This window comes from Oratosquilla oratoria, chromosome 27 (assembly GCF_046742065.1).
Source record: "Oratosquilla oratoria isolate Oo_2021 chromosome 27, ASM4674206v1, whole genome shotgun sequence".
NCBI lineage: Eukaryota > Metazoa > Arthropoda > Malacostraca > Stomatopoda > Squillidae > Oratosquilla > Oratosquilla oratoria.
In genome coordinates this window covers 39727342-39755033 of record NC_134803.1, presented here as the reverse complement: position 1 = coordinate 39755033, position 27692 = coordinate 39727342, and the positions used below count along the sequence as shown (strand labels likewise).

The 27692-nt window shown below is 40.7% G+C and overlaps 2 protein-coding genes across 2 annotated transcripts; both read left to right on the top strand.

Moving 5' to 3' along the window:
- The first annotated feature begins 194 nt into the window (after window positions 1-194).
- Window positions 195-3801, top strand: LOC143039811 (solute carrier organic anion transporter family member 74D-like). Its single transcript, XM_076210059.1, has 5 exons — window positions 195-343; window positions 977-1123; window positions 1712-1903; window positions 2528-2611; window positions 3680-3801. The coding sequence occupies exons 1-5, from the start codon at window positions 199-201 to the stop codon at window positions 3799-3801; spliced, it is 690 nt and encodes a 229-aa protein (XP_076066174.1). The 5' UTR covers window positions 195-198.
- An 835-nt stretch (window positions 3802-4636) lies between these two features.
- Window positions 4637-11517, top strand: LOC143039695 (solute carrier organic anion transporter family member 74D-like). Its single transcript, XM_076209933.1, has 8 exons — window positions 4637-4847; window positions 4976-5091; window positions 5753-5917; window positions 6314-6512; window positions 7031-7204; window positions 8111-8257; window positions 8886-9062; window positions 9882-11517. Exons 1-8 carry the CDS (start codon window positions 4654-4656, stop codon window positions 10318-10320), a joined length of 1611 nt encoding a protein of 536 aa, XP_076066048.1. The 5' UTR covers window positions 4637-4653; the 3' UTR covers window positions 10321-11517.
- Window positions 11518-27692: the final 16175 nt, after the last annotated feature.

Below are 27692 nucleotides of genomic sequence, written 5' to 3'. Positions count from 1 at the left end.
TGTGTGTGTGTGTGTGTGTGTATGTGTGTGTGTGTGTGCGTGTGTGTGTGTGTGTGTGTGTGTATGTGTGTGTATGTGTGTATGTGTGTGTGCGTGCGTGTGTGTGTGTGTACGTGCGTGTGTACGCCTCTACATGTACTCACACTCAGACGTTCAAAATAACATTCTCTGTTCTTGTTGAACAGACACGCGAACCCAATGGTCTTCCTGGCGGTGTTCTGCGCCCAAAGCATCTTACAGGGCGCCGCCTTCTCTTTGGTCGTGAGTTCGAGCGCCTCGCTCGAGAGGCACTTCCGCTTCTCCAGGAAGGATCTGGGATCGCTCATCATGCTGGGCCAGATAGGTGAGTCGCCAGATATACGTCAACGAATCCCTGAAATGAGCAATTCTCCATTATTCGAAACTCTCTGTTATTCGTAACTCTCCATTTCCCGAAACTATCCATTATCCGAAACTATCCAGTATCTGAAACTCTCTATTTTCCAAAACTAATTATTTTCCAAAAGTCTCTATTATCTGAAACTCTCCATTATCCGAAACTCTCCATTATCCAAAACTCGCCATTATCCGAAACTCGCCATTATCCGAAAATTTCCATTATTCGAAACTATTATTCATAACTCTCTATTATTCGAAACTATTGTTCATAACCCTATTTTTTGAAGCTTTCTATTAATCACAAATCTTCATTATCCGAAATTCTCCATTATTACTTATTACTTATCTTAGATTTATATTTGTTATTTAATCTCTATTATCTACAGTACTATTAATTATCATTTATTATCAGTTATCATCGGTTAATTATTATAATACCTATTTATCATTTATTACTTATTTAAAACATCTATCTATATCATATTCATTATTCATTATTAATTATCGACTATCAATGATCACAATTTATTATCTATCAATACTTGTTAATTATTTATTATTGTGTTCATTCTCATCGATGTCGTGTTTTCTTGGACAGGGCCGATGTTGCTGTCGCTGGTGCTGAGTCGTTTTGGCGGGAAGAGCCATCGGCCTCGATTCATGGGAGGCAGCCTCGTCCTCGTCGCCCTCGGGCTCTTCGTCGGGTTCTCGACCTTCCTCGTCTACCCGCCGCCCGTCCTCACAGGTGAGGAAGGTCCTGGGGGAGGAGGGGGGATGGGGGGGTGTCTTCTCACTCCCCCCCGCCACCCAGGGAGGAAGTTTTGGTATATACGCTAATGTTGTACACAGGGTTGGAGATGGGACATCATAATACGCATTTCGTTAGCATAGAGAATGGTCGTGGTAATAATAAGAACAGATGAATATTGGGAAATAGATATGGTCACCGTCCTCCTCAACTTTCTCATACTGTAGGTGTTGAGACACGAGGTGCTACTCAGTCGCCCCTTCCCCCTCCTCCTCCATCTCCTCCTCCATCTCTGACTATTTCTCCTCCTCCTTCTCTGACCACTTCTCTTCCTCCATCTCCTCCTCCTCCTCTTTCTCCTCCTTCTCCCCTTTCTCCCCTCCTTTTTCTTCTCCTCCTCCTACTCAGACTCCTATTTCTCCTTCTCCTACTGAGACTCCTCCTTCTTCTCCTCCTCTTTCTTCTACTTCTCCTCCTTCTCCACCTCCTCCTCCTCTCCCTACACTTCCTCCTCCTCAGACTCCTCCTCCTCCTTCTCAGACTCCTCCATCTCCGTCTACTTCAAGGTCCCTTTCTCCTTTGCAGAATCAGGCCAGCTCGCCCCCAGCAGGAAGTTCTGCCGCCCTCAAGACGTGGCTAGTTACCTCATACACGGAGCCACGACTGCTGCCCCTTCACCCAGCTCCTCCTCCTCCTCCTCCTCCTCCTCTAGCGACTCCTGCTCCGGGTCTAACAACCTCGCTTACTTCCTGTGGTTCATCTCTTTCACGCTTAACGGTAACAAGGCGAGCTCTGGTACTCTCTTGTCAAACAGAAAGATGATTCTGAATGGGAAGGGAAACGTACAATATCTCCATGTGCCAAAAATCCGAATAGCCATCTTATATCTAAACCAAATCTTAAAAAATAATTTACAGAAAAGCATCTCATCAAATTTGCACATTCTTTAAGTTCTTCAAACATGTGGCATACCAAGCAAGTATTACACCATAATGGGTTAAACAAGTATTCGATGTACAAAATTCCTAGGTTATTCTCTAACACGTATAAGTTTTTTTTTGGGGGGTGGGGGTCCCTGACCTCATGTTCCCCTCGACCCTGTCTATGCCATTTCCCGGGTATGCCCTCTGGTAACTACTTGGTACAGCGCAATGGTCTTCCTTAAGTGTATACTATGCAGCTAAAGAACATCTCGAAGCTATGTCAACAGAATGATAAATAACAGGTCACTGTCTCTTTGGCCTCTTCTCCCCGATCTCGACAAAGAATCCTTCCGAAGTTCCAGCTCCTCCAACACCCCAACTTCACCCCAACTCCCCCCCCCCAACCCTCGTTCCCTTTTTCCCAAGGCAATTCATCACGTTCCTAACCCCGTTCTTCCTCTTCCTCTTCACCCAACAGCCGTGGGCGCCACATCTATGTACACCATCGGGGCACCTTACCTCGACGACAGCATCGAGAAGAAAGAAGCTCCCATCTACTTCGGTGAGTGGTGGACTTCGTCGACATCTCCCACATCGTCATCTTTGTATGGACAGGAGGGGGGAGAGGGAGGGAGGTGGGGAGAGAGGGAGGGAGTAGCGAGAGGGAAGGGACGACAATTCAAAGCCTCATTACGTACACACACACACACACACACACACACACACACACACACACACACACACACACACACACACACACACACACACACACACACACACACACACACACACACACACACACACACACACACACACACACACACACACACACACACAAACACATACCTCACACACACACACACACACACACACACACACACACACACACACACACACACACACACACACACACACACACACACACACACACACACACACACACACACACACACACACACACACACACACAGACAGACCTTTGTTCAAGAGGGAATGTAACGACTTGTAGTATCAGTAGAATCTTTTCACTTCGTGAGCACGGTGCGAATACGTGTGCGTGCATACGCGCGCGTGTGTGTGTGTGCGTGTGTGTATGTGTGTGCGTGTGTATGTGCGTGCGTATATGTGTGTGTGCGTGTGTCTGTGTGTGTGTGTGTGTGTGTGTGTGTCTGCATGGGTGTATGTGTGTGTGTGTGTGCGTATGTGTATGTGTGTGCGTGTGTGTATGTGTGTGCGTGTGTATGTGCGTGTGTGCGCGTGTGTGTGTATGTGTGTGTGTGTGTGTGTGTGTGTGTGTGTGTGTGTGTGTGTGTGTGTGTGTGTGTGTGTGTAAATATGTGTGTGTACGTGTGTGCGCGTGTGTGTGTATGTGTTCGTGTGTGTGCGTGTGTGTGTGTGTACGTGTGTGTGCGTGTATATATATGTACGTGTTTGTGCGTTTGTGCGTGTACGGGTGTGTGTGTGTGTGTGTGTGTGTGTGTGTGTGTGTGTGTGTGTGTGTGTGTGTGTGTGTGTGTGTGTGTGTGTGTGTGTGTGTGTGTGTGTGTGTGTGTGTGTGTGCGCGGGCGCTCACATTCATCTTCTCATTTTCCTTTGTTTATATCTTATCTCTCAATCTATTTGTTGGCAGCCATCAGCATCGCTGTCCGAGTCCTGGGACCCCTCCTGGGGGTCTCTCTGTCCTCCGTTCTGCTCAACATCTACATCTACCCAGACCACGAATCCGGTACGTCGTTGCCTGAAGATGGGTAATACGTTGTGTGTAAGACTAGAACTAAAACTCAATATTGTTCAAACTTTTTACATATTAATTAATCAACTACTTAACTTATTTATTCATTTATTTATTCATTTGTGTGTTTGTTATTTTTCATTTAGTTAGTTATTCTTTATCTACCTAACCTAGTTACCATGAGATTATGACCCCAGCCTAAATAGAATAATCTGCCACTAACCAAAATAGATTATGTAAAAAACACGACCACAGCAAAGGACTTAATGTTATGTTTACCCATGACGTCACCAAACCCTGCATGCTCATAGAACGAAAAAAAAGTTTTAAAACAAACCGAATGTAGTGAATTGCAATTATTCCTAGTGGCTGGCGGGAGAATTTTTGGTTAAAAAAAAAAAAAAAAAAAAAAAAAGAATTCTCTTGCGGTAGACTCGGAACCGGAGTGCCGCCCCGGATAAAAGTTCTCAGTGACGCTTCTCATCTCAACCATTCTTTACTGCCTATTATAGCTATTCGCTTGCGAAATAACTAAACAGATTTTAAAAATGTTATTTAATGTCCCTATTGCAGAAAGGATAAGGGGAAAAATACTTCATATTCTGTTGATTCTAACGCAAATTTCGTATATTATGATAATTCACGGCTCCTTTGACCTTTTCTTTTCATTACAATTATCATATTTTGTCAGCCTCATCGGCGGCATGTCCAGACTAGAATTGCCTCCCCTCTAACTAAATCGCCCCAGGGCATATGCACCTCCTTGCTCCACCCATGAGAGCGCCCTGGGCCACAACCCCCGTATAACCGTCAACAGTCACCAGACTGACCTACCATCACTCAAGGAAGAGATATCGAGTTGTCGTCTGGAAATGGCTAGAGTCGGGCAAAACAGGAAGAGGTCTTCGCCGTCTTTTGTATTGGTGGATGAATCAATTCTAACTGTGATCCACCTTGCAGGGATCACTCCGGAGGATTCTCGGTGGATCGGCGCCTGGTGGATCGGCTCCCTTGTGTTCTCCATCATCGCCTTCCTCTTCTCCTTCGTCATCGCCCTCTTCCCGAGGTGTGTTTCTTCCTCATCTACCGAATGGCCATTCCAAGTATCGAAGACAAGTACTTGTTCACACGAGAACACGAGAACAGAAGAACAAAGAACCATTTCCTTTTGGTAAAGTTTTGTTGATCTTCCAGGGACATGTACCCAATAAAGGATGTGTCCAGAAAGGAACCCAACCAGCAGGATCTTCCGAAGAAAGGTTCCGTCGAAGGGTCTTCTCTCAAGGACTCCTTTAAGAAATTTTTGAAAGGTGAGAGGGCCTCAGGTTTCACTGATCGGAAACCCGCAGGAACCGGGCGGGAACTCTACCACAGCGCCATCGAGTCGTGTGTGTGTGTGTGTGTGTGTGTGTGTACACTCGGTGTCAGTGCATCAGACTTGGCACTAGTGTCAGAAATACAGTATATGTGCTTGCATGATGGCGGACACCATATGTTCACCCAGATAAATACATTTCGTCGTTGTTGCAGCGATATCATATTTTTTTATAACAAGACAATATATTTGATAAGTACTGTCTAAATAAATATAAAATGTTTATCCGTATTCTATGGTGTGATATTTTCTAAGGAAATGGGATTAAGAGTTGAATCACGAATGCTTTCTGTTGTGATAGATGCCAGACGACGATATGACGTCATAGTTCTGTTTATACGGAAATTCAAGGGTTCTCTTCATTGTATGTCTTCTTCCTGTTTTCTTCTATTTTTCTCTACAACTATTTAATTCTATTTATTTTCTTATTTTTCCCTACATTTCTCCTCTATCTTTTCATGTTACAATAAAAACAATTGTCAAAGAAAATGGGAAAGAGATATGATGAAAACACAAACAATCACTAAATCAGTTTAACAAAACAAAACAGAACAAACTCCCAGTTCGTGTACCGATCTTCTTCGATCTCTTGCCAGACATGAGGAAGGCAATGACGCGCCTCTTGAAGAACAAAGTCGTTGTCCATAGCACCGTCGCCGACTTCTTCGGTTACAACGCGATCGAAGGCATTTTCTTCTGGCTCCCGAAGTACTTCGAGCATCAGTTCCGTGTCGACAAGTCTACTGCTGCTTTCTACACAGGTGGGTGGGTTTCTTCGTCTGCGTTCAAAGTATATGTATATATACATACATACATACATATATATATATACATACATACATATATATATATATATATATATATATATATATATATATATATATATATATATATATATATATATATTACAGGTGAAAAATGTAATCCCACATTTGTCAAACACATTCTTTTATCTACTGAAGAGGATTGCAGATTGCAATCGAAATATATAGATTCCCTGTTTCCAGTCTTTTTTACTCCAACAGTGGTTTCCACGCGTTATGTATTTATATTTCTTGGTCTCTGTCTCTCTCTCTCTCTCTCTCTCTCTCTCTCCTTTTTTTTTTTTTTTTTTTTTTTTTTTTTTTTTGAGATGGAATAATTTTTGTATCCTTCAGGAGTGGCAGGGATTTCCTCCATCTTCCTGGGCGTGCTGGGTGGCGGCGTCTTCATCGGCCAACTTCGTCCCAGCGCCCGTCTCTTGGCGAATATAATGGTGATCCTGACGGGGATCTACACGATTTCGGTCGCCGCTATGATGTTCATCACATGCGACTTCAACAACGATCTTCCAGGAACTCTCAGCGAAGACGGAATGTGCGTCAGATGTATACATACATACGTACACACACACACACACACACACACATACACACACACACACACACACACACACACACACACACACACACACACACACACACACACACACACACACACACACACACACACATATATATATATATATATATCTATATATATATATACATACATATATATATACATATATATATATATACATACATATATACATATGATATGTATGTATGTGTGTGTGTGTTTATGTTTGTGTTTGTGTTTGATTACAACAAAAATATATTCTGCTGGGGGGGACCTGTCTCTTTTCACCTATCTTTTTTTTTATAAAAATATATTTATGCATGTAATCATGTATGCATGCATGTATGTACCTGTATTCATGTATGTGTGTATTCACGTATATACAGTATGTACTTATGTTTGTATATATATATGTATGTAAGTAGGTATTTATGCACGTATGTGACTTTGCCGAAAGCGGTTCTCGCTTAGATCGCCCACGCCTCTGTCTGCAGGTCAGTGGAGCTGAACCGCGCCTGTAGCGCCGGATGCCGCTGCGACCTTCAGGAGTTCATCCCCGTCTGCGTCGAGGACGAGCGCGGCAACACCTCCACCACCTTCTTCTCGCCCTGCCACGCCGGCTGTCCCGAAGTCCCCGCCTCCAAGGACAACACCTTCAGGGACTGCAGGTAGATTTCCCTTCCACACGACTTGCTGGTTCGCGTCGTTGGCTTACCATGTGGTCTTGAGTTAACGCCGCGCTCACGGCGTGATATGATTTCGCTGATACTGTAAGATGTTACTGCACCCTATCGCTTGAGGAAGGTGGGGCGCGCGCGCGTGTGTGTGTGTGCATGTGTGTGTGTGTGTGTGTTTGTGTGTGTACGTGTGTCCTTGTGTATGTGTGTGTTTGTGCGTGTGCGTGAGTATGTGTCTGTGTGTGTGTGTGTGTGTGTGTGTGTGTGTGTGTGTGTGTGTGTGTGTGTGTGTGTGTGTGTGTGTGTGTGTGTGTGTGTGTGTGTGTGTGTGTGTGTGTGTGTGTGTGTGTGTGTGTGTGTGTGTGTGTGTGTGTGTGTGTGTGAAGTCAAAGCACTGCCCACTGATTAGACAAGGTGTTCTGAACTCACATCCATTATGGTAATAGCTGGCGATCACAAGTCAAGCACGTGATTCAAAACTCAGACGAGTCACAAATTGTTCTGACACCTCCCCACCTTTGAAGAAGATCTTTCAATATAATCATCGAGCCTGAAATTGAAGTATTTCTATTATATCTACTATAGACCTGACGGCATCAATGTTAATAAAATTATTTTGATCTTGTCAGAAAATATTCACCGTATTTACCGACGTATAAGACGCGTTTTTAATATACAAAAATGATAATATACTGTCACAGTATTGTACATCATGCACAGGATTATACATTTTCCCTACAAAACCAGTTTAAGATATCTTTCAATTACCTTACGATGAAACATGCTATTTTCCCCCAACAAACTATCCTTGTAAAGTAGGGATGCGTCTTATACGGTGGCAAATACGGGTTCCTTTACGCTTCGTAATAAGAGAGACATCATCCACTTCGCCCACAGCTGCGGCAGGAGGGGCCTGGGCCTGAAGGTGTGGCCCGGGTACTGCCGGAAAACGTGCTCCGGTTTCCTCACCTACAACGTCCTCAACGTCATCATCAAGTCCTTCATCTCCTTCGGCAGCATCGGCGGGGTCCTCATCACCCTCAGGTGAGTATTTTTTCCCCCCTGAATGTGCGACCCCGAGGGGCTGATACCCGGTCCCCATTCTGGTCCCAGGATCTCTCTCTCTTTTAAATTAATTTGTATTATTTCTACCTTTTCGCATAAGAGGAGATGGTAACCGGCGACTGATCCACTTATCGTACTGCTATTCACATCTATATTTTGTCATCTCATTTCCTTGCTCGGCAGACATTCATCTTGCACCCTCTCCTCTCACTTCAACCCGTCAATCCACTGTCTTCCTCTCAAATTCCCTCATCCTTTTCTGCTTTCCTCTCTTTTGCAAGTCTCTTTTCACTCATTCTTTTCATATGCCCGAACCATGTCAACATTCTTTGGCCAACATAAAGAAATGATTAGATAAATAAATAGATAATAAAGGAATAGCTAAACAAACACAGATAGATCAATAAATTAGTGAATAAATGAATAGTTATAATAAAAGAATAAATAAACAAAGATAAATGAATGGATAAACAGAGATAAAACGTAAACAAGCAAATAAACAAACAAACACAAATAAACAGATGAGTAGATAAATAGATAAACAAACAGACAAAGAAACATAAATAGACATGAAATATACGAACACCCAATCCCCCTCCTGACGTAGGTGCGTGGCGCCCGAGGACAAGTCTGTAGCTCTGGGCTTCAAGTCGACCGTCATGGCACTCGTCGCCTTCGTCAACCCGCTCATCTTCGGCTCCCTGGCGAACGCCTCCTGCATCCTGTGGGAGGAATCCTGCGGCCAGAGAGGAGGATGCTGGGTCTACGACACGCGCATGTTCGGGTGAGTGTCATACGACACGTGTGTGTTTTGTGTGTCATGTGACGTAAGTATGTTTAGGTAGGAATATGACACGTGTGTGTTTATTTGTGTGTCATGTGATATAAGTATGTTTGGGTGAGTGTCATATGTCACATGCTTTGTGTGTCATGTGACGTAAATATGTTTAGGTAGGAATATGACACGCGTATGTTTATTTGTGTGTCATGTGATATAAGTATGTTCGGGTGAGTACCGTAGGACACGTGTATGTTTTGTGTGTCATGTGACGTAGATACGTTTAGGTAGGAATATGACACGGGTATGTTTGCTTGTGTGTCATGTGATATAAGTATGTTCGGATAAGTGTCACACATGCTTCGTGTGTCATGTGACGTAAGTATGTTAAAGTAAGAATATGACACGTTTAGTTGTGTATTATGTGGTATAGTTATGTTTAGGTAAAACATACGACAGGCATATGGTTTGTGTGTCATATGACACTAGCATGGTCGAGTGTCATGTGACATGTATGGTCGGGTGTCATCTGACACTCTCATGTTCGAGTGCCATGTGACATGCACATATGTCATGCAATATATTAGCCTTTGTGGTCCATCCCAGGACCGTCCTATCCCCTGCTTCGTAAGGTTGTATGTTGGGAAAGAAATGCACGTGGAGTTTAGGGAATGCTGGAGTGGTTGTAAATGGAAGTCAGCATTAAGCATTATGAATTCGGTCATGCTGACTTGAGTGTCAGCATTGTAATGGGGCACTGGCCTACGGCGCCTCTGGTCTCGTTCCTTCTGGACACCTGAAGAACTTCGCCTATTTCCCCGTCAGGTACCGACTCCACGGGACGGCTGCGGTCCTCCTAAGCGTCTGCACGTTCTTCTTGTACCTGATGGCCAGGAACATCGGCGACCTTCAGCTCTTCGACGAGCCAAGAACCTCCTCGGCCTTCTCCTCCTTCACAGACTCCGCCCGAACGTGGAAGAACCGGACCTTGTCGTTCTTCAGCCGTCACTCTACCATCGCGAGGGTGAACTCCGTCTCCTCCTCGTCCTCGTCCTTTACCTCCAGAAGAAGGCGGGGCGAGAGTAGTACGAACACGTCGACGGCTCTCGAGATTAAGGTCACCGTCCCGGAGGAGGAGGAGGAGGAAGAGGAAAAGGAGGAGGAAGAGGAAAAGGAGGAGGAAGAGGTGGTGGAGGAGGGGAAGACCTCAAGAGACCCCTCTGGCCACGAGACACTAAGTCCAAGGACATCGATTGATACGTAGGTCGCAAAAATAAATAAGTAAATAAATAAATTCTAAATATAGTATTTATATAATCTATATCGTATAAACGGATGCTCGCTGGTCGAGCGGGTTAGAGCGTCGCTACCTGCGGCGGAGGTCGAGGTGACGGCAGTTCGAACCATGCCGCCAGCGAGTTGGACCAAGGGCATGGTTCATTAAATTCCACGCTACAAAATCCTCTGTAAGGGGCACCGTCCTAGCCTCCTGATAGGAGGAGTTCGCGACGTTAAACCGAATCAATCAGCATATCGTGTTAAGTTTTGGTGCTGAACGCCGCGCGTGATAGAAAGTTCGTGTATTCTTCGGGAATATGAACGGCACTCGAAGTATGGCCATATCTCCGAAGTGAGGTGTCAGTGAGTGTCAGATCGTCAAGGAGAGCAACACAAGTTGTTTTCTGTCTCCCAATGTGTAGGCTAGTGCCTTGAATTCCCGTAACCTTTTGTTTTTAATTTAATTTTGTTCTATTATTTATATGTAATTACAGATAAGAACTTATCCAAGTTTCCTTTCTCCTGTAGTAATTTTGCATATGTATATTTATGTATATATATTTTTGTTCTGTTTTATAAATAATTTTCACCATGCAGTCGTAACTCACTTGTGATATTATTTAGGAAGAGAAATAACTACAATTTCTAACTTTATTTGATCATATTCTATTTTATTTTACCTTTCAACACGTATTGAAAGCAGAACCAAAGATGTACGAAAAATCAGAAAATCCACTATGTGAGATATTTACTCTACGACAGTTTCTACAACAGTTTCAATTCATCTCATGGTAAAACTCCATACACCTAAATTCATCGTCGTTTTTATTTGTTTATATTTAAAGTTTAGTAATGTTTATTTGTTCCATCACTTCAATTTTGAGTTATAAATATCTGTATCGTGTCTTCGAATACGTCATAGGAACATTACATTCGAGTTATGAATGAAAATATATACTTTTTATGATTTCGGTAGATCAAAATAAAAAATTCCTTCTGTATAGATACACTCCTACGTAATCGATACTATCTCTCAATAAAGTTATATTGCACAATATTATTGAAAAAAGTAAATGTATTCATGAAGCCTTGTCAATATTTTGTCAATAATATTGAGCGTGTAACGGTCGTAACAGGATTACAATTTAAGTTTATTATGATTGTTAATAACGATGGTTTCAATATTTTTTCTCGGCAATCTACTTGTTATGTACATATTTCTAAATAAATAGCTCCTGTACTTTCTCTTTTGTTTATTTGTATAAGAACATAAGAATGAAAGAGATTGCAAGAGACTATAGGGCCTACACTATGCAGTCCCATTTCCATTACCACCCATCATACTTATCCATAAAGTCATTTTATCTCAACAACCAATTGTTTCAATGCTCACTACATGATTACTAAGTCTATTTCATTCGTTAACCACTCTATTGGTAAACTTATTCTTGGCCATTTCCTTCTTAAACCTAAGCTTGTTCAATTTAAATACATTATTACGAGTCCTGAGCTTCTGTCTTGATATGATAATCTTGCTGCATCACCATTGTTAAAGCCCTTGACCCATTTTATAATACAATTACATTACATTACAAGTACACATTGCCAGTGGCGGCGTCAGTGGGGGGGGGGGGGCTGGGGGGGGGGGGGCTTTGGACCCCAAAAAAAGTGGCCAGCCCCCCCCCCCCACTAGCCCCCCCAACTGAAATGAGTAGATTGAAAATTTAAAACACTCATTGAAATAATAATTTTATTAAGTGGAATTTTTAATTGCCAGGGCTAAAGATTTGTCAGCCATCAGTGCTAGCCCAACCATTAACCCCCTCCCCTTTTGAAATAAGGATAACATATGTGTATTATCATATTACTATTAGCCCCCCCAAAAATTTGCTCAATTTGCTCAGCCCCCCAAAAAATTTGCTCAGCCCCCCCAAAAAAAAAAATTTGCTCAGCCCCCCCTTAGCCTCCCCAAATAAAAATTCCTGGCGCCGCCGCTGCACATTACGTGTTGTGTCGTGGGTGTGTGAATATTCATGTTACATATTCATGCCGAGGTGTAATATAAACATACACATACATACGACACAAAACGCATGAGTGGCGTTAACTTATTTTTTTAGATAGATAACTAAACAATGAAACCTCAGTTTAGATGCCAACAATTGGACGTGGTAAAAATCAGCGACCTCGGATTAGTTAGGTTATGTTAAGTCTTTAAACAAGCTTGTAAAGATTGCTTATCCTCAGAATAAGCTTAAGATCAGCCACTCCAAACATTAGCTTGTAAAGCTAACCATCAGGTACATTATGGTTGTGGATCTCTACGTTCCAAAACTTTTCAAATGAACTTGTTCAAATCTAAACATCTTACCCTGGTTATACTAAAGCTCCAGTCACACTTTCACGATTCTCGTCAAATTTTGTGAATTTGAAAATCTGCAGGACGACTTCGGTTACGTCATTCTAGACTTCGCTAAGAACAATTCAACAATGTGTCTAATATTCGTATAGGTTTAAATTCTCTTATTTCGTCGTTCAGCTTCTTAAGATATGACGCAAAGGTAATATGACATTTGGAGATTCGAAAAAAAAAAAATGTAAACAAAATCGTTTCCACTCAAACGAACTCACTTGAGTCGTGATGTGTGACCGGGACTTAACTCATCCGTCTCCCTACTAAAATAACTAATGCAACTACTCGTAACTAAAGACTGCCGTTGCGCAACATAGGGCCGTATTCACAAAGAAAAGGATATGCTTATACTTGCAAAATATGAAGGAAATCCTTCTACTTGTATTAATAAAAAATTCAATTAAAACCTTTTACTTGTCGAGCAAAAGCATAACCTTATAATCGCATAAAAGTAAATGGTTATACATAAACAAGACCCTTTACTTCAAATAAAGAGCATATGCTTCAAGAAGGCTAAGTCTGGTCAGTAGCAGACTACAGTTAGAAGTGAAAGGTTGTTTTGCCCAACTCTCAGCACGATGGCAGAGTTTGTGGATGTGAGGCATGTTAAACATGACATGCCCCGTTTACCTACACCTGATCGTGATTTTAAGATGTTATTCCGTTTTGAAGAACAAAATGTACAGTGGCTTGCGGACAGATTTTTAGGCACCGATGAAGAAACTCGGGGAGGCGCCTTGTCATCTGTCCATAGAATGAAGATATGTTTGCGTTATCTCAGTGATCCTGGCTATCAAAAAGTTTTCGGCCAAGAACTTGGTGTTAGCCAAGCTACAGTATCACGGACTGTGAATGCAGTAGTTGATAGCATAATTGCTCATGAGAATGAATGGATAAAGTTTCCAACTACCAACAGCGAATTAATAGAGGCAAAACAGGTATGGCAAGGGAAGAATATGTTTCCGACAGCTATTGGTGTCATCGATTGTACTCACATAGGGATATCGAAACCAAAACTGCATGGAGATGAGTACATTAATCGAAAAGGTCGGTCTACCCTGAATGTTCAAGCCACTTGTAATGCCTAAGAAATGTTCACTAGTGTTGATGTTAGTTGGCCTGGATCCGTGCACGACTCGAGGATATGGAGAAATTCACAAGTGTGTTTACAATTAAGAACTAAACGTAATGTTGTGCTACTTGGTGATGACGGGCATGGGATAGAGCCATGTCTCATGACTCCATTTCGGAATCCTACATCTCCTGCTGAGGTAAAGTATAACAAGCTTTTCAAAAAAGAAAGAGTAATAATTGAGCGATGCTTTGGTCAACTCAAACGCAATAGTAAACTCGTGTACGGGAAACAGGGACATCACATCAGAAATCTTACGAGTTACGACACGTTCAAACATGTAACTATGTAACCCGGCGCTCCCGAAACACGAGTCATTCTTTTACTTCTGCTTGGAGGATATCCTCCCAAGTATAAGGTAATCATTATGAATATGGAAAGAAGGATATGCTTATATTTCTACCTTTTGATTGAGAGCATTACCTTATACTTCTACCTTATGCTTGCAAGGATATCCTTCATTTTTATGAATACGGCTCATAGTCGTGTATTATAAGCTGGGACCTCGGAGGCTAAGGGTCTCTTCACACTAGAGGTTTGAACAGCGGCGGTTCAGTTACAATGTTAATCAATGGAGGCGTTCACACATAACCGTGTAATTTTTTCTTGACTATGCGGTACCACTAGTATGAACAGAGACCTAGGGTAGCAATCATTGTCAGTCACATCCAGCCCTTTAAGTTGAGTGTTTGTAAAAGTGTAATCTACAAATATGGGCACGCCCACAACACAAATAGTGTATGACTATGTTCAAGTGTAATATAACAATATATATATGCCCACGGTATGTACACAAGTGGCCAATGGAATTAAATCCAAGTAAATGTAAAGTTATGAACACAGGTGAAAATAACACCAAGTACGACTACAAGTTACTTAAAAAAAACGTTAACAAAGGTGGATAGTGAAAAAGATCTTGGCGTGATTATCAGTAATGATCTCAAATAATCTAATAACTGTATCTCTACTTCAAAGCAATCAAATAAGATTCCAGGACTGATTGCACGATCTTTTGATTTCAAAAGTCCATCTGTCATCAACCAATTATATGGATCATTAGACCGTCCACATTTGGAATGCGCTGTGTCTGTATGGTCGCCGAATCTTATTAAAGACATTGAAAGATTGGAAAAAGTACAGTGGCAAGACACAAAATTGATTCCAAATATCAAAAACAAATCATACGAAAAGCGCCTGAAACATGAATCTATTTTCCCTAAAAAAAACCGTAGACTCAGGGGTGACTTTTAACATCTTCAAGATTTTAAAGTGAACTGACGACATCAAAAGTGATAAAATTCTCACTGTGAATACGAATCGGACGAGAAATAATGGTCTCAAGCTTCCATGACGTAGAATTAGTTTGGAAGTGGATAGAAATATCTTTGCTAACAATGTAGTAAATGAATGGAATAAACTTCCTGCAGAGTTAATGCAATGTAGGACGTTTCGCAGTTTTGAGATTCATTTAGATAAAGACCTAAACAATAAGCTGTGATGCCTGCCAATTGTTTGATTCGCTTGTTTATTCATTTCTTCGTTTAAACTCTATTCGTGGCATCAGACCTCGTTATAGACCAAAAGGTCTCCTGTCGGTATGCTCTTCCTTTGTAAACCTTTGTAAACTCGTCGAAACCCAGGGTGATGACGATCTTGCTCTAGCGGCTAACCGAAGGCAAGCGATTTTATGAAGCTTTCAATTGTGTCCGTTTCTTGTACTCTTGTAGTCTTCTTTCGTTTCGTTCTTTCTTTTTGCATTTTCCTTCGCAGCATCCTTTTCTTGTTTTCCTTATTTCCGTTTCACATTTTCTTTCTTTAGTTATTCATCTGTTTATTGATATTATTTTTATTATTTCCGTCTCGGTGTCCGAGGAGCCTCTGGGTCATACGGGCTCAAGTTCTATACTAAAGCGGGAAACGGATTCAGGTGTTTGTAAATCTGTTGCTCCTTGGGGCAGTCCCGTGGTTGACCCATGCTGGAAAAAGTCTACAGGTTCCAAGCCGAATAAAATAGCCTGACGGCAGTCGGAGTAAGCACGAAAAATGCCTCAGTCACCAAACAGGCCAGTCAGTGCGTATTTCACAGCCGGATAAGAACATAATGATGAAGAAGAACTGCAAGAGACCATAAGGCCTACACAAGGCAGCTCCATGTGACCAATCATCTCGGATGTCCTTCTCTGTGTGGCGAAGGCCGGAGGAAGCCGTCCGGGCTCTTCGGTGGTCGGGGGACCCTCGAGACGGACGCGACTACGCGAGAACAGGAAGACACGAGGACACGAGGACGCGAGGACAGGAAACCGCCCAGGACCCCGCAGGAAAGATGCCGGCTGGACATGGACTGCAGAAATTGAATGAATAAAACAGGCCAGCCGGTGAAGAGCTGCAGAATAGGAATAGATGAATAGAATAGGCTGGCCGATGAAAAGCTGCAGAAACTTATATGTTTATAAGCCAGCCGGCTGCGAGGGCGGGAAAGAAACCGGCAGGCTAGAAGAAATAAAAAAAAAAAGAGAAAAATGTCCTGCCAGCCGGCTGGAATGGCGGGAAAGACCCGGCAGCAAAAAATAATAATAAAATAAATAATATAAACAAATAAAATAAGAAAATAATAATAAACGGCCAGCCACTCGATTGGAAAAAAATATAAAAGAAAATAAAAACATAAAAGGCAGCTCAGCAAAAGGCGGCCTGCCATAAAAAAATAAAAATAAAATAAAGCAGACAGGCTGGCTAGAAAAGTAAAAAAAAATAAAAAAAATAGAAAAAAAAATGAAAGGCAGACCTGCCGGATGGGAGGGCGGGCAAGAGCCGACCGGCCAGAAAAAATAAAAATAAATGGTGAAATAAATTAATAAAAAGGCAGGCCGGCCGGATGGAAGGGTGGGAAAGAGCCGGTCGGCCAGAAAAAATAGATGAAAAATAAAGTAATAATAATAAAAAAAAGCAGGCGTGCCGGCCAGAAAAAAGAAAAATAGAAATAAAAAGACAGGCCTGCCTGAAAAAAAATGTAGGCCGGCCGTATGGGAAGATGACAAAGACTGGGAGCCGGTCGGCCAGAAAAAAAAATAAATAAATAAAACAACAATAAAAAAAGGCAGGCAGGCCGGCCAGAAGAAAATAGAAATAAAAAGACAGGCCTGCCGGATCGGAGGGTGGGAAAAAGCTGGCCGGCCAGAAAAATAAAAATAAAAATAAAAAATAAAAATAAAAATGAAAAGGCAGGCCTGTCGGATGGGAGGGCGGGAAAGCCGACCGGCCAAAAAAAAAAAAATGAAAATAGAATAAAAGATAGATAAATAGAAAGGCGTGCCTGTCGGATGGGAGGGCGGGCAAGAGGCGGCCGGCCAGAAAAATAAATAAATAAATAAACAAAATAAAAAGGCAGGCCGGCCGGATGGGAGGGCGGGAAAGAGGCGGCCGGCCAGAAAAAAAAAAAAAAAAAAAAAAAAACGGAAACAAACTATAAAGGGCCGATTTGGAATAAAAAAAAAAATCCGGCTGGGAGGGCGCGAAGAGGAGCCCAGTCAGAAAGAAAAAAAAAAGTCGGCCGGCCTGAAAAAAAAGCTCCTCTCGCCAGGCGACTTCGCGTATTAACAGAAAGGGAATCGCCCAGCTGCCTCTGAACCAGAACAAAGTCTGCATAGGGTGTCGTCTAGCAGCAGCCCAGTGATGATAAGGTGTTCCTGCCATGTACAAGGCACCCGAGGTCGTTTTCTCCTTCTAGTCGTTGTCCCCAGGCGAATAAAGTCGTGTGGAGATCGCCAGACTAGAATCCAAGCACGGGAGGAGGAGGAGGGACGAAGTGGTCTTGGAGGTTCTCGCTGGAAGATCCTATCCTCGGTGGGTCGGCCTAGGAACTTGGACTGACGGACTTCGAAGGCCTTGAGGAGGATGGTGCCACCTTACGGAGGGATTTTTAGAAGTAGAAGGCAATTTTATAACATGCCCTTAATACCAATTCACATGCTGCCAAGGAAGGACTCGATCCGCCTCCACTTCGACCTTGCACCCAAGTAATGACACTCTTAAATTGTGTTCAGGGGGAAAAGGATGAGGGAAGTTGTGCTTGTAGGATTGTTTTTTTTATCTGACGGCTTGGAAAATACCATCTGTTGGAAAGTTGTCTCCATATCAATAACTGTGTATAAAGCTGTTGTATTCGCTTGTCTTCTCCCACCATGCCTCTACTCTTTGGTTTACAGCAAAGCCTCTTATTAATCCCTCTAGCTGCTATTTTCATATGCAATACCTCAGCCTTATTTTCTCCCACTTCGATGTAACCTACATTTGTTTATCTTCACTATTATCTTCATTCATTCCATTTTTCATATTTAACTTTGGTATCAATATTTTCATTTACTTTAGCCTCTACAAGGGATATTAGTTTTGGTCCAATGTCCTTCAAATAACCACTGATTGTTCCCAACCTGACTATTGTGATGGGATGGATGCATGGGTCTGAAGGCTTTTGGAGCATAACTTTGTGCCATTCATCTTCATGTATTGATCTATGTGGAATATTTTCATTTCTGAAATGATGAAGCTGTGTACATTTGCTCCTTCGAACATTCGAATGGTTAATGGTTTGCAAATTTGTACTCTGGAAAAATCATACACAAGAACTTTTATCTTTAACAACATTTTAATACAAGATTGGAAAAGAAAATACATGCATTGTGCCAATATACAAGGGAAATAGAAACAAGCCTGAAAGTTAAAACTACAGAGGTATTAGCCTTTTGAGCAACCTAGGCAAAGTGTGTGGCAGAATTATAATACAGAAGAATATTAGAGAAATTGATTAAATGTTAGAAAAGAAACAAAGTAGTTTTTGCAAAGGAGAGCTGTGCAAATTACATATTTTAGACAAATTAGTGAGAAAAAACAAGTGCAAAAGGGGAAGCAATCGTATATCTGTTTTGCGGATCTGGAGAAGGTATATGATAAGGTATTTGGTCAGCAGTAACCAGTGCTTGTAACATTAGAAACAATATCACACTGAAGAGATGGATTTCTAGTGACAGTAAATGAGATTTAAGAAGGGTCGAAGACTGAAGAGAGTGAAGTTCAAAGTAATCATAATTTTTTCAGAGTAGAGATTGGTCTCTATTTTTAAAAGAATACTATGTGACTTGGTCCACATGGATGTCACTAAATTCCTTAAAAAATCAACTACATAGAATATGTAGTCAATGCCCCATACAGCTAGGGTGTGTTATTTATATATAGATTTAGTAATGAACACATGAGTTGGATAAGGGAGTGAATTAAGGTAAATTATTTGACCACTTAATTTCTTTGATTCATGGTTATCGGGAGTAAGCAAAATCACTTAGGGATTCTGGGGAGATGCAGACATTCTATTGTGTTAACCATAATTCTGAGGTTAATTTGAGTGGTTCTGGCTGCGACCTTGTAGTTTTGGTGCTGGGCTATTATTGTAACTTACCGTTTTGAAATGGGAAAGTTGTATATGTACATACAATTAGTTAAATATATACATACATATCAAAGGATATTTCCCCTTATAAAGGCTGTGGCTGAATCAAAGCATACACCCCACCCTGCACCCATCTGAAAACTATTCATTGATCTTCCCATCTTACCACTTTGTGGATGAATGGTCCCATCTGTCACAAGCCATATTGTTCAGGTCACAGGTCATGCAGCAAGACAGAACACCTTTACAACAGGACCCAACATCTGAAACTGGTTTATCCCCACAGCTTCATTATATGGCAACCTCCCTTCCCCTTCCCACACATACACCTGCAAACCTCATCATCCACTAGAGAATTTAATTTTACTGGGCAGACGAGAACATTTCTCCATCTATTTACCATTTTCCATTCATAACTAAGTTGGTTAAAATGTTGGTGGTACAGCTGTTCCTTGGGGCACTCCATAGGTATTTTGCTTAACGATTGATGATTGTTGCATTCTTTGCCTATAATAAAATTTATTGACCATTTCTTGTTATTGCTGCGCATATCAGTTTCTATAAAAAAAATTTTACAAGATGTGTCTACTGCCACCATTATTGTTCTGTCAGGTGACATTTTCTTGTTGGAGTCACTTTCTTGTTGGGCAAAATTTGTGAGCACTGTATTGGTGGGGTAGCCTTTGAATCTACGATGATGATTTGGAGTTGTAGGTATGTGTATTCTGTTTCTGTGTCTAATCAAAATTTCCATCAGCTTAAAAAATGTCTAGGATGTAGAGTTGTCTGGCAATTTGTTTGATTTCAGGATGGAGATTATATGTGTTTTTCCAGATTACTGGGATGTCACTGTGTGATTGAGAATGGTTAAAAATACTTGTTAGATCTTTCACTGCTACCACACTCAGATGTTTCAGGTGGTAGTCCAACATCTTGCATAAGAGTTTTTTATTTTCTTAGATTTTTTTCATATCTTTGATGGAGGGGTGATAGCTTCTGTGTGTAGCCTTATCTACTTGTTTTCCTATTTTGTACAAATATATGTTTATGATACTATACTGTTGTTTTGGCAGTGGCATTTTTTTCTGTGTTCCTCTAAATGCCTCAGCAATTAGTGGAGGATTAATTCATTTATCTATTAATGTTGTAGCTTTAGTGAGATCAGTCTGTTACGTGTGGCTGGAGAGGCAGGTGGGAGGGTGTTAATGGTGAGGATTAAGTGGGGAACAAAGGCAGTCATTGGGGAAGAACATTGTAGATTTAGGAAAGGAAGAGGATATGAGGATTAAATTTTCATAGTAAAGCAGATATATTTGTTAAAAAATAAAGGATGTCTTTTGGGCTAAATTTTATGGACTTAGAGAAAGTATATGATGGGGTTGACAGGAAGGCATTATGGAAGATGTTGCAGACATATGGTATAGAGGTAAGGTTGATGAGGGTGCTCAAAAGTTTTTACTTGAATAGTAGAGCTTGTGTAGAGTAGGGAATCGAGAGAGTGAGGTGAAGGTGTAGCTGTGCTAGGGTTGTGTAATGTCATCATGATTGTTCAATGTGTACATGAATGGGGTGGTATGCAATACTCGTATAAAGCCTGGGTGATGGGTGGGGGTTTAAAGATGGTGAAAGTGGGAAGAAGTGTGAGGTGAGCCAGTTATTTTTTGTGGATGATAGTGCAATTATGGCTGAGTCAGAGGAGTGCCTGAGGCAGCTAATGGCAGAGTTTGGGTGGGTATGTGAAAGGAGAAAGCTTAAAGTAAATGTGGAAAAAGTAAGGTGAAGAAATGTACAAAGGTGGCAATGAGTTGGAAGATCTTAAATGAGAGAGGTTGGAGGAAATAAAGACCTTAAATATCTTTGGTGACATGTAGTAGGGAAGACTAAGAATGGGATGAATGGAGCCTTGGGTACTAGGGGAATGTCTGTTGAGCAAAGAAGGAAGAGACCAGGGGATAGGTGCAAATAAAGAGTGGTTGTGAACAGATAAGATATTGATGTGGCCCACAGGGTTTTCTTGACTGCTCAGTAGAATGAGTAGAGAGGGAAGGGGTCACCATGTAATGAAACAGTGGGGATAATCCAGCTTCAGCTATTGGGCCTATGGTGCTATGACTTGCTGCATTGTTTCTGACCCATACAGTGGGTGAGGGTCAGGGATGACTCTTCATCCACATGGAACAACTAATAGGTGTTGGATTTACCTAGTATTTATTTACCTAGTTGTATTATACGGGAGGGGAGCTATGCTCATGGGTAAAGGTTTGGTGTACATCTTGGCTGAGGCAATCTCCATAGGGAAAGGGCCTTTCTCTATTACTTTTAGCTGTTTATACTACTGAACTGGGGTATTGGCTGCATGGTGACATGCAGTCATGACTGTAGGAACTGTTTTGGGGTGTCTCTATGGACTAGAACCACATATCATTTGTCTACATTAAGTAAAATCTCTGCCCACAAAGTAAAGATGAGATGTTTCTTATATTAATGCTGTCTCTCCTTTATGAAGTCCCCTTGAACCTATTCTTTACCACTTCTATGATTCAACTTCTTCCTTTTTGATCACCTGTGGTTGGGAGGGGGACAAGAATGCTGCCAACAGTTTCCCCACATGTGTCATGGGTGATTAAATGGGGCAGAGTGAGGGGACTTTGGATCTCCAACTCAATATTTTTCTTCTACAAAGTCAAGGCATAAGTGGGTCTGGAAGGAAGACTCATACCAGAACTATAATAATGTAAATGAGTCATTTAATGTGCATATATATGGTATGGATGAGAACGAAAGGGAGCTTAGTAGTATGTTTGTTCAAAGAAAAAAGGATATGCGAGTGTTGGAGTTTGAAAGTATTCTGGGTAGGATGTTGAGAGTAGTGAGAGGATGAAGAAAAGGAATATCATTGGTGAAGAGTGATCAGCTATCTAAGTGCATGAAGGAATGGAGAGAAGTGTCATTAGGGGTAATGCGGGTGAAAGCGAGATTAAGATGGAAGAAGATATGCTTATTTTTGAGTGAATATGGTTCTGGTAGTGAGAAAAATTAGGAAATGGAAGCATTCTGGATTTATCTATCTAAATATACCTCATTTCCAATAAGGATTAAGCATGAAAACATTCGGAATATAAGAGGGAAGGGGGAGGGTGGAGGGGAGTAGAGTATATAGGAAATGGAATGGCTGGGAGTGGTTTCTATGCCTTTTTCTTTTTGGGGAAAAAAGCCTTTGGTATATGTATGTACTTTTGAAATTCCCTAGGGAAGCCCCAAAAAATCTGTCTTCATCCAGACTATGAATTATATAAAAATTAACTTATAATAAATTAATGAAATAGAGATAAATTTGTAACATTATATATTTGATAGAGTGAAGATGTTCTAAGTTCTTATGAATAAATTAAAATAATACATCATATGAAAATGGTATACGTGAATGAGGCTGAAACATCAGAGGATGACTATTTCCTAAGTCCAAATAGTAAGGAAATCCATCTTTAGAATACTAGGTTCTCTGGTGGCTTGTTTGGTTTTAATATGGGAATTGCATGTACAATCAGGAGCAGTTAAAAGTGTTACTTAACCCATTAAACTCCGATGACAAGATTCTTGTCATTTGGTCAAATAAAACAAAAAATCATAAAACACCAAAATGTTTGATCAAACACCAGAAAAATATGACGTCAGTCCTCGCTTCTGACGTCATATTTTTCTGGTGTTATTCTATATTTGTGTTGAGGAAAGGATGTGGTGACACCTGTGTCTAGTTCTATTCTTTGTATCTCTTAAATCAACGTCTGGAATCATGGATTTGAAACTGGTTCTGAATGAGTGTTTGTTGATGTCACATAGCTGTTTTGGTGATATGTATTTATTTACCTAGTTGTATTATACGGGAAGAGAGCTATGCTCGTAGTGACCCGTCTTTGTTTCTTTCAGCATCTAGTTTGTTCTTAAATTCTTGTATAGTTTTTGCACACACTGTTTCCTCATCCAATTTGTTCCAGATATGTATGTATGTATGTGCATATATATATATATATACGTATATATATATATATATATGTTGAGACATTCTGACAGGTTGATGTAAGCGGAATAGGAAGCACAGGAGTCTTGGTCTTGAGTTTATTCCTGACTAGTTTCGCAGGTATGCTTTTTCAAAGGAATATGTGTACAAACGGGCTGTGGGCATTATATACATGGGGTGGACCTCACCACCTCTCCGAGTTACCATAGTTGGTGGCGAATGTGAACATCACATTGTTACGTGAGCCACAATGTGATGTTCACATTCGCCACCAACTATGGTAACTCGGAGAGGTGGTGAGGTCCACCCCATGTATATAATGCCCACAGCCCGTTTGTACACATATTCCTTTGAAAAAGCATACCTGCGAAACTAGTCAGGAATAAACTCAAGACCAAGACTCCTGTGCTTCCTATTCCGCTTACATATATATATATATACATATTCTTTAATTTTACTCAAACTGCTTCATAGGTGCAGGGTGGGTTCATCCACATAGCACTAAATAAAAAGGACAAATGGGTATTGGATGAATGTGGGATGGCCTTGACAAGGATATCCCCCTGGGAAGATCCTTTTGGCATATATTATGAACATAACTCAGAACACATGTATAATCTAACAATAATAGCACAGCAATGCAACTATAAGTTAGCAGCCAAGAACACACTGTACAGAGCTGGAATCATAGTTGACTCAAAACAATTCTGGATCATATGAATGTGGCTCCCTTCCTGCATACAATACTAGTTAGGTAAATACAACTTAGGTTAAGACAGATATGAAACATGGATTAGTGTAAAGAAAACTGGTTTAATAAGAAAATCTGAGGCAGCTACAAAAACCAAGGATGTGGCATAGTGAAAATTTAATCAATCAATCTGTTGCCCCAAGTCTCTCTTCCAAGAGAACCATAGCTCTTGAGGTAACTGGGAACAGCCACTGGATTGGACCACAAGTCACTCACAGAAGAGATAATATGTATTGTTGTCTGGGTAAGGCTAATGTTCAGTGAGGTGTTTGGTGTCTTCTGTGTGGTTATTACATCTGGGTTGATTTGTATTTGTGGCTAGTCCCATTTTGTGTTGATAATGTTTTAAAACTAGATGATGGCCTGAATGTGTTAGTGTAGTTCTTGCTTGTCATGGAAGGCTTTTCTAAGTAAAACTGATGTCAAGGAAAAGGGTGAGTTGGAATTTTGGCAGTGAGTATTGGAGTCATTGTTTTGTGATTTGAGTGTAAACATGTTTTTTGTACAGATGTGTTGTGAGGTTCATGGTAGGATGTTTGTGTACTACACTGCTGTGTGAACTTTTAATTACACTTAGTTGATGGAACTTGTGTTATGTAATGGGATGGATGTATGAGACTAAGGTCCATACTTTTAAACCTTTTGCTAGCCCTAGATAATGTCTTCTGTCAATAGAAACTTGAATCACTATAGTCTCACCTGTTTTCTAGTTGCAGTGATTTGATTTACTGATTCATTCATAAAATTACTGGTTAATTTTCTTACATATAAAGTTAGTGAAATTTGACTTTCTAATCTGAAACATCTTTCACCAGGGCTGGCGAAAAGTTTTAAAAGCAAGGCCCAAAGAGTTCTTGCATAGAACTGTGATTGTCAATTTCATGTGCAGTTCTATGAGGAGAATTTTTGTTTTGCAATTTAGTAGTTGTTGGGTGGGAGTGGTTTTTATGACTTTGTTTTTTGGCTACGTCCCTTATAAGGGGGGAAAGCCTTTGGTATATGTATGTATGTATGCAATTTATATGCATCCTGTTATCATTCTTGTTTTATTTTGAGTAGTTTGTATGTTGTCTAAGTTTTCTTGATTATTGGGAACTAAGCAAAAGAGGTATAGCCAAGCATGGTTTTCAAAAGTTGTATGTATGCTTTGATCAGTTTTCTTCTGCTGACCAAAATTCCTGTCTGATCTTAATATCTTTATTTTCTTGGGCTGAAAGACATGTGGGTATCAAAAGTGTGGCCTAGAATTTAAGAGATGAGGAGAGTAAACAAAATAATTTTAAGACCACACCACTGCAGTACATTATAACTTTGGGCAAATCAGCCTCTTCAATTTTATCATCTCATCTACATAGTGAAAAGCCATTCCCATTTAGCTGCTTTTTATGACACACATATGAACACAGTGGCAGAATTCTCTTCCTCCCATCACAGAGGGATCTGGAAGAGGCACAGACAGAAGTGGTAAAGGACATGCTCCAGGGTACAGCATAAAGGAGGGATAACAGTGGTACAAAAAGTATCATTCCCTTATGAGCAGCAATTACTCTCGTAGACAAATGACGTGTTAATTTGTAATACTGCTCAAAGTATATTTTTGTGTGGGAATATTTCTAGTGTGGGTGTGTGCTGCAGGTTCTATTCCTTATGTACTGGTTATGCTTGCGAGTGTGGTGCTATTCCATAGGAAGAACCTTGGTTTCTGAGTGCAGGTGGTCAATTGGGTTGGTTTCAGTACATCCTGTCACTGTTTTCTGTTGATTTCTTGATTGCAGGGAGGGAAAAAAAAAAAAAAAATAGAGAGAGAGAGAGATAGAGAAAGGAGAGAGACTGATATAAAAAATTATACTCATGCAGAAGGGCCAGACACAAACTACCATCTGAAATATCTGGGCCCTGTAGCAATGAAAGCCCCAAATGACATCTTCAACCACTCCTGGTCATACAATGGCACACAGAGCACAACACCTAATTGCTATCCTGAAACCGGACTTCAAGGAAACCCAGCATCTTATAAACTTTATAGACAGGAATGATTCACAAACCTCCTGACCTAGCTAGAGTGCAGTGTCACAGAACAACCACTTATGAAGGACCAAAAATTGAAGCAATGCAATCTAATCTATTCATAAGTGACCTTACCTACATCAAGTGTAGAGCATAATATCAAAGCTCTCATCCATGTGTATGACCTAACAACCACTTCCCACCACAGCAACTATAAACTAGCAGCCAAGAACACATAAATATACCTTGCCAAACTAAAATTATGGTCAAAACAAAATTAAGCTTCCCTTCAGTATCAGTGATACTGCTTACCCCCAAATACCATGAATCAAAGAAGCACACAACAGTATGACAAAAACCCTAGAATACTGGGCCTCACTTTTGACACATGAATGTCCTTCAGCCTACTCATCAAAGACCTGACAGTGAAAACAAACAAGAAAGTAAAATATTAAGAACAATAGTAAAGCCCAGGATTCTGAAGAGAGGATCATTTACCAGAAGGAACAGAGTGAGAAACAAAAGGTAGCAACAGAAACTGTGCAATTAATACTGGACAATGAGGAAGACCTGCTTGAAGAAAATATAAGTATGGTAAACCTTCCATACATCAAACTAATTGCGGGAAAGGCTTGGTTGTTATGGCCTAAAGCTTGATATATCCAACAGTTTTATATAAAATGTTCGGCACATATCAATCTCTGGATTGGTTTACAAGGTGGAAATTTGGTACACACTGTCCAATGGTGTACCAGTTACAGTAAACCCTTGATACAATATATCAAACTAATTGGGGGGAGGGCTTGGTCGTCATAGCTGAAAGTATGTACTCATGGGCATCCAGAAGAAAGGGCAGTTGTCCACCCTCCTCCCCCACTAAGAAATCCAGGGTGTGTTTGAAACTGTATCAGTCATCATGTATAATTTTATTAAAACTTAAGTTATAGAATATCAATATATAATTGATGAAAGTCAAAATGTAACTCATGTAAATAATGTAAATATATGTCTATGTGGCTGATTTGAAGTATCTTGATATAATCTTACACCATTAACCATATAAGTATAACAACTTTAATTTTGCCTCCCCCCACGTGCCCACCATCCATATCAAACCTTGCACTGAATATACTGACCTTGTTCATTATATCACACAAATGGTTGGTAGGCTTCACTAGGGTCAATACAATATAGCCAAAATTCGGTGTAACGAGGTTTGGCATAGTGAGAGTTTACTGTATAGTAAACCCTATCTAAATCACATCCATTAAACCACACTATTGATTAAGACAGCAGAATTACCAGCAAAAGGCCAACCACACTTGTTTTTGGTAATTATAGAATATACATATTATAAACAGTATTTATTACTAAATATGTACATGCATTATTAAATAATGTTTCATGTTTTAGTCAAAAACCATGTTTTAGTGACTGGGTGTGCTATAGGGTCATGGCCAAATAAGGTTTTTTCAATCCTCAGTTAAGCCAGACAATTGGTTAAGATATCCAATAAAGGTTTCCCCCAATTAGTCTGTCTTAGAGAGTGTCCACTGTATTTAGGTTGGGCAGTTATGTACAAAGTGCACAGCCA

What these genes read in the sequence shown, in the direction of transcription:
- LOC143039811 (XM_076210059.1), top strand. Translation starts at nt 199, where the DNA reads ATGGTCTTCCTGGCGGTGTTCTGCGCCCAAAGCATCTTACAGGGCGCC. An exon ending in CATCATGCTGGGCCAGATAG is followed by an intron (nt 344 to 976) that starts GTGAGTCGCCAG and finishes TTTCTTGGACAG; the next exon opens with GGCCGATGTTGCTGTCGCTG. An exon ending in CCCGCCGCCCGTCCTCACAG is followed by an intron (nt 1,124 to 1,711) that starts GTGAGGAAGGTC and finishes TCTCCTTTGCAG; the next exon opens with AATCAGGCCAGCTCGCCCCC.
- LOC143039695 (XM_076209933.1), top strand. Translation starts at nt 4,654, where the DNA reads ATGGCTAGAGTCGGGCAAAACAGGAAGAGGTCTTCGCCGTCTTTTGTA. An exon ending in AACACCTTCAGGGACTGCAG is followed by an intron (nt 7,205 to 8,110) that starts GTAGATTTCCCT and finishes CTTCGCCCACAG; the next exon opens with CTGCGGCAGGAGGGGCCTGG. An exon ending in TACGACACGCGCATGTTCGG is followed by an intron (nt 9,063 to 9,881) that starts GTGAGTGTCATA and finishes TTTCCCCGTCAG; the next exon opens with GTACCGACTCCACGGGACGG.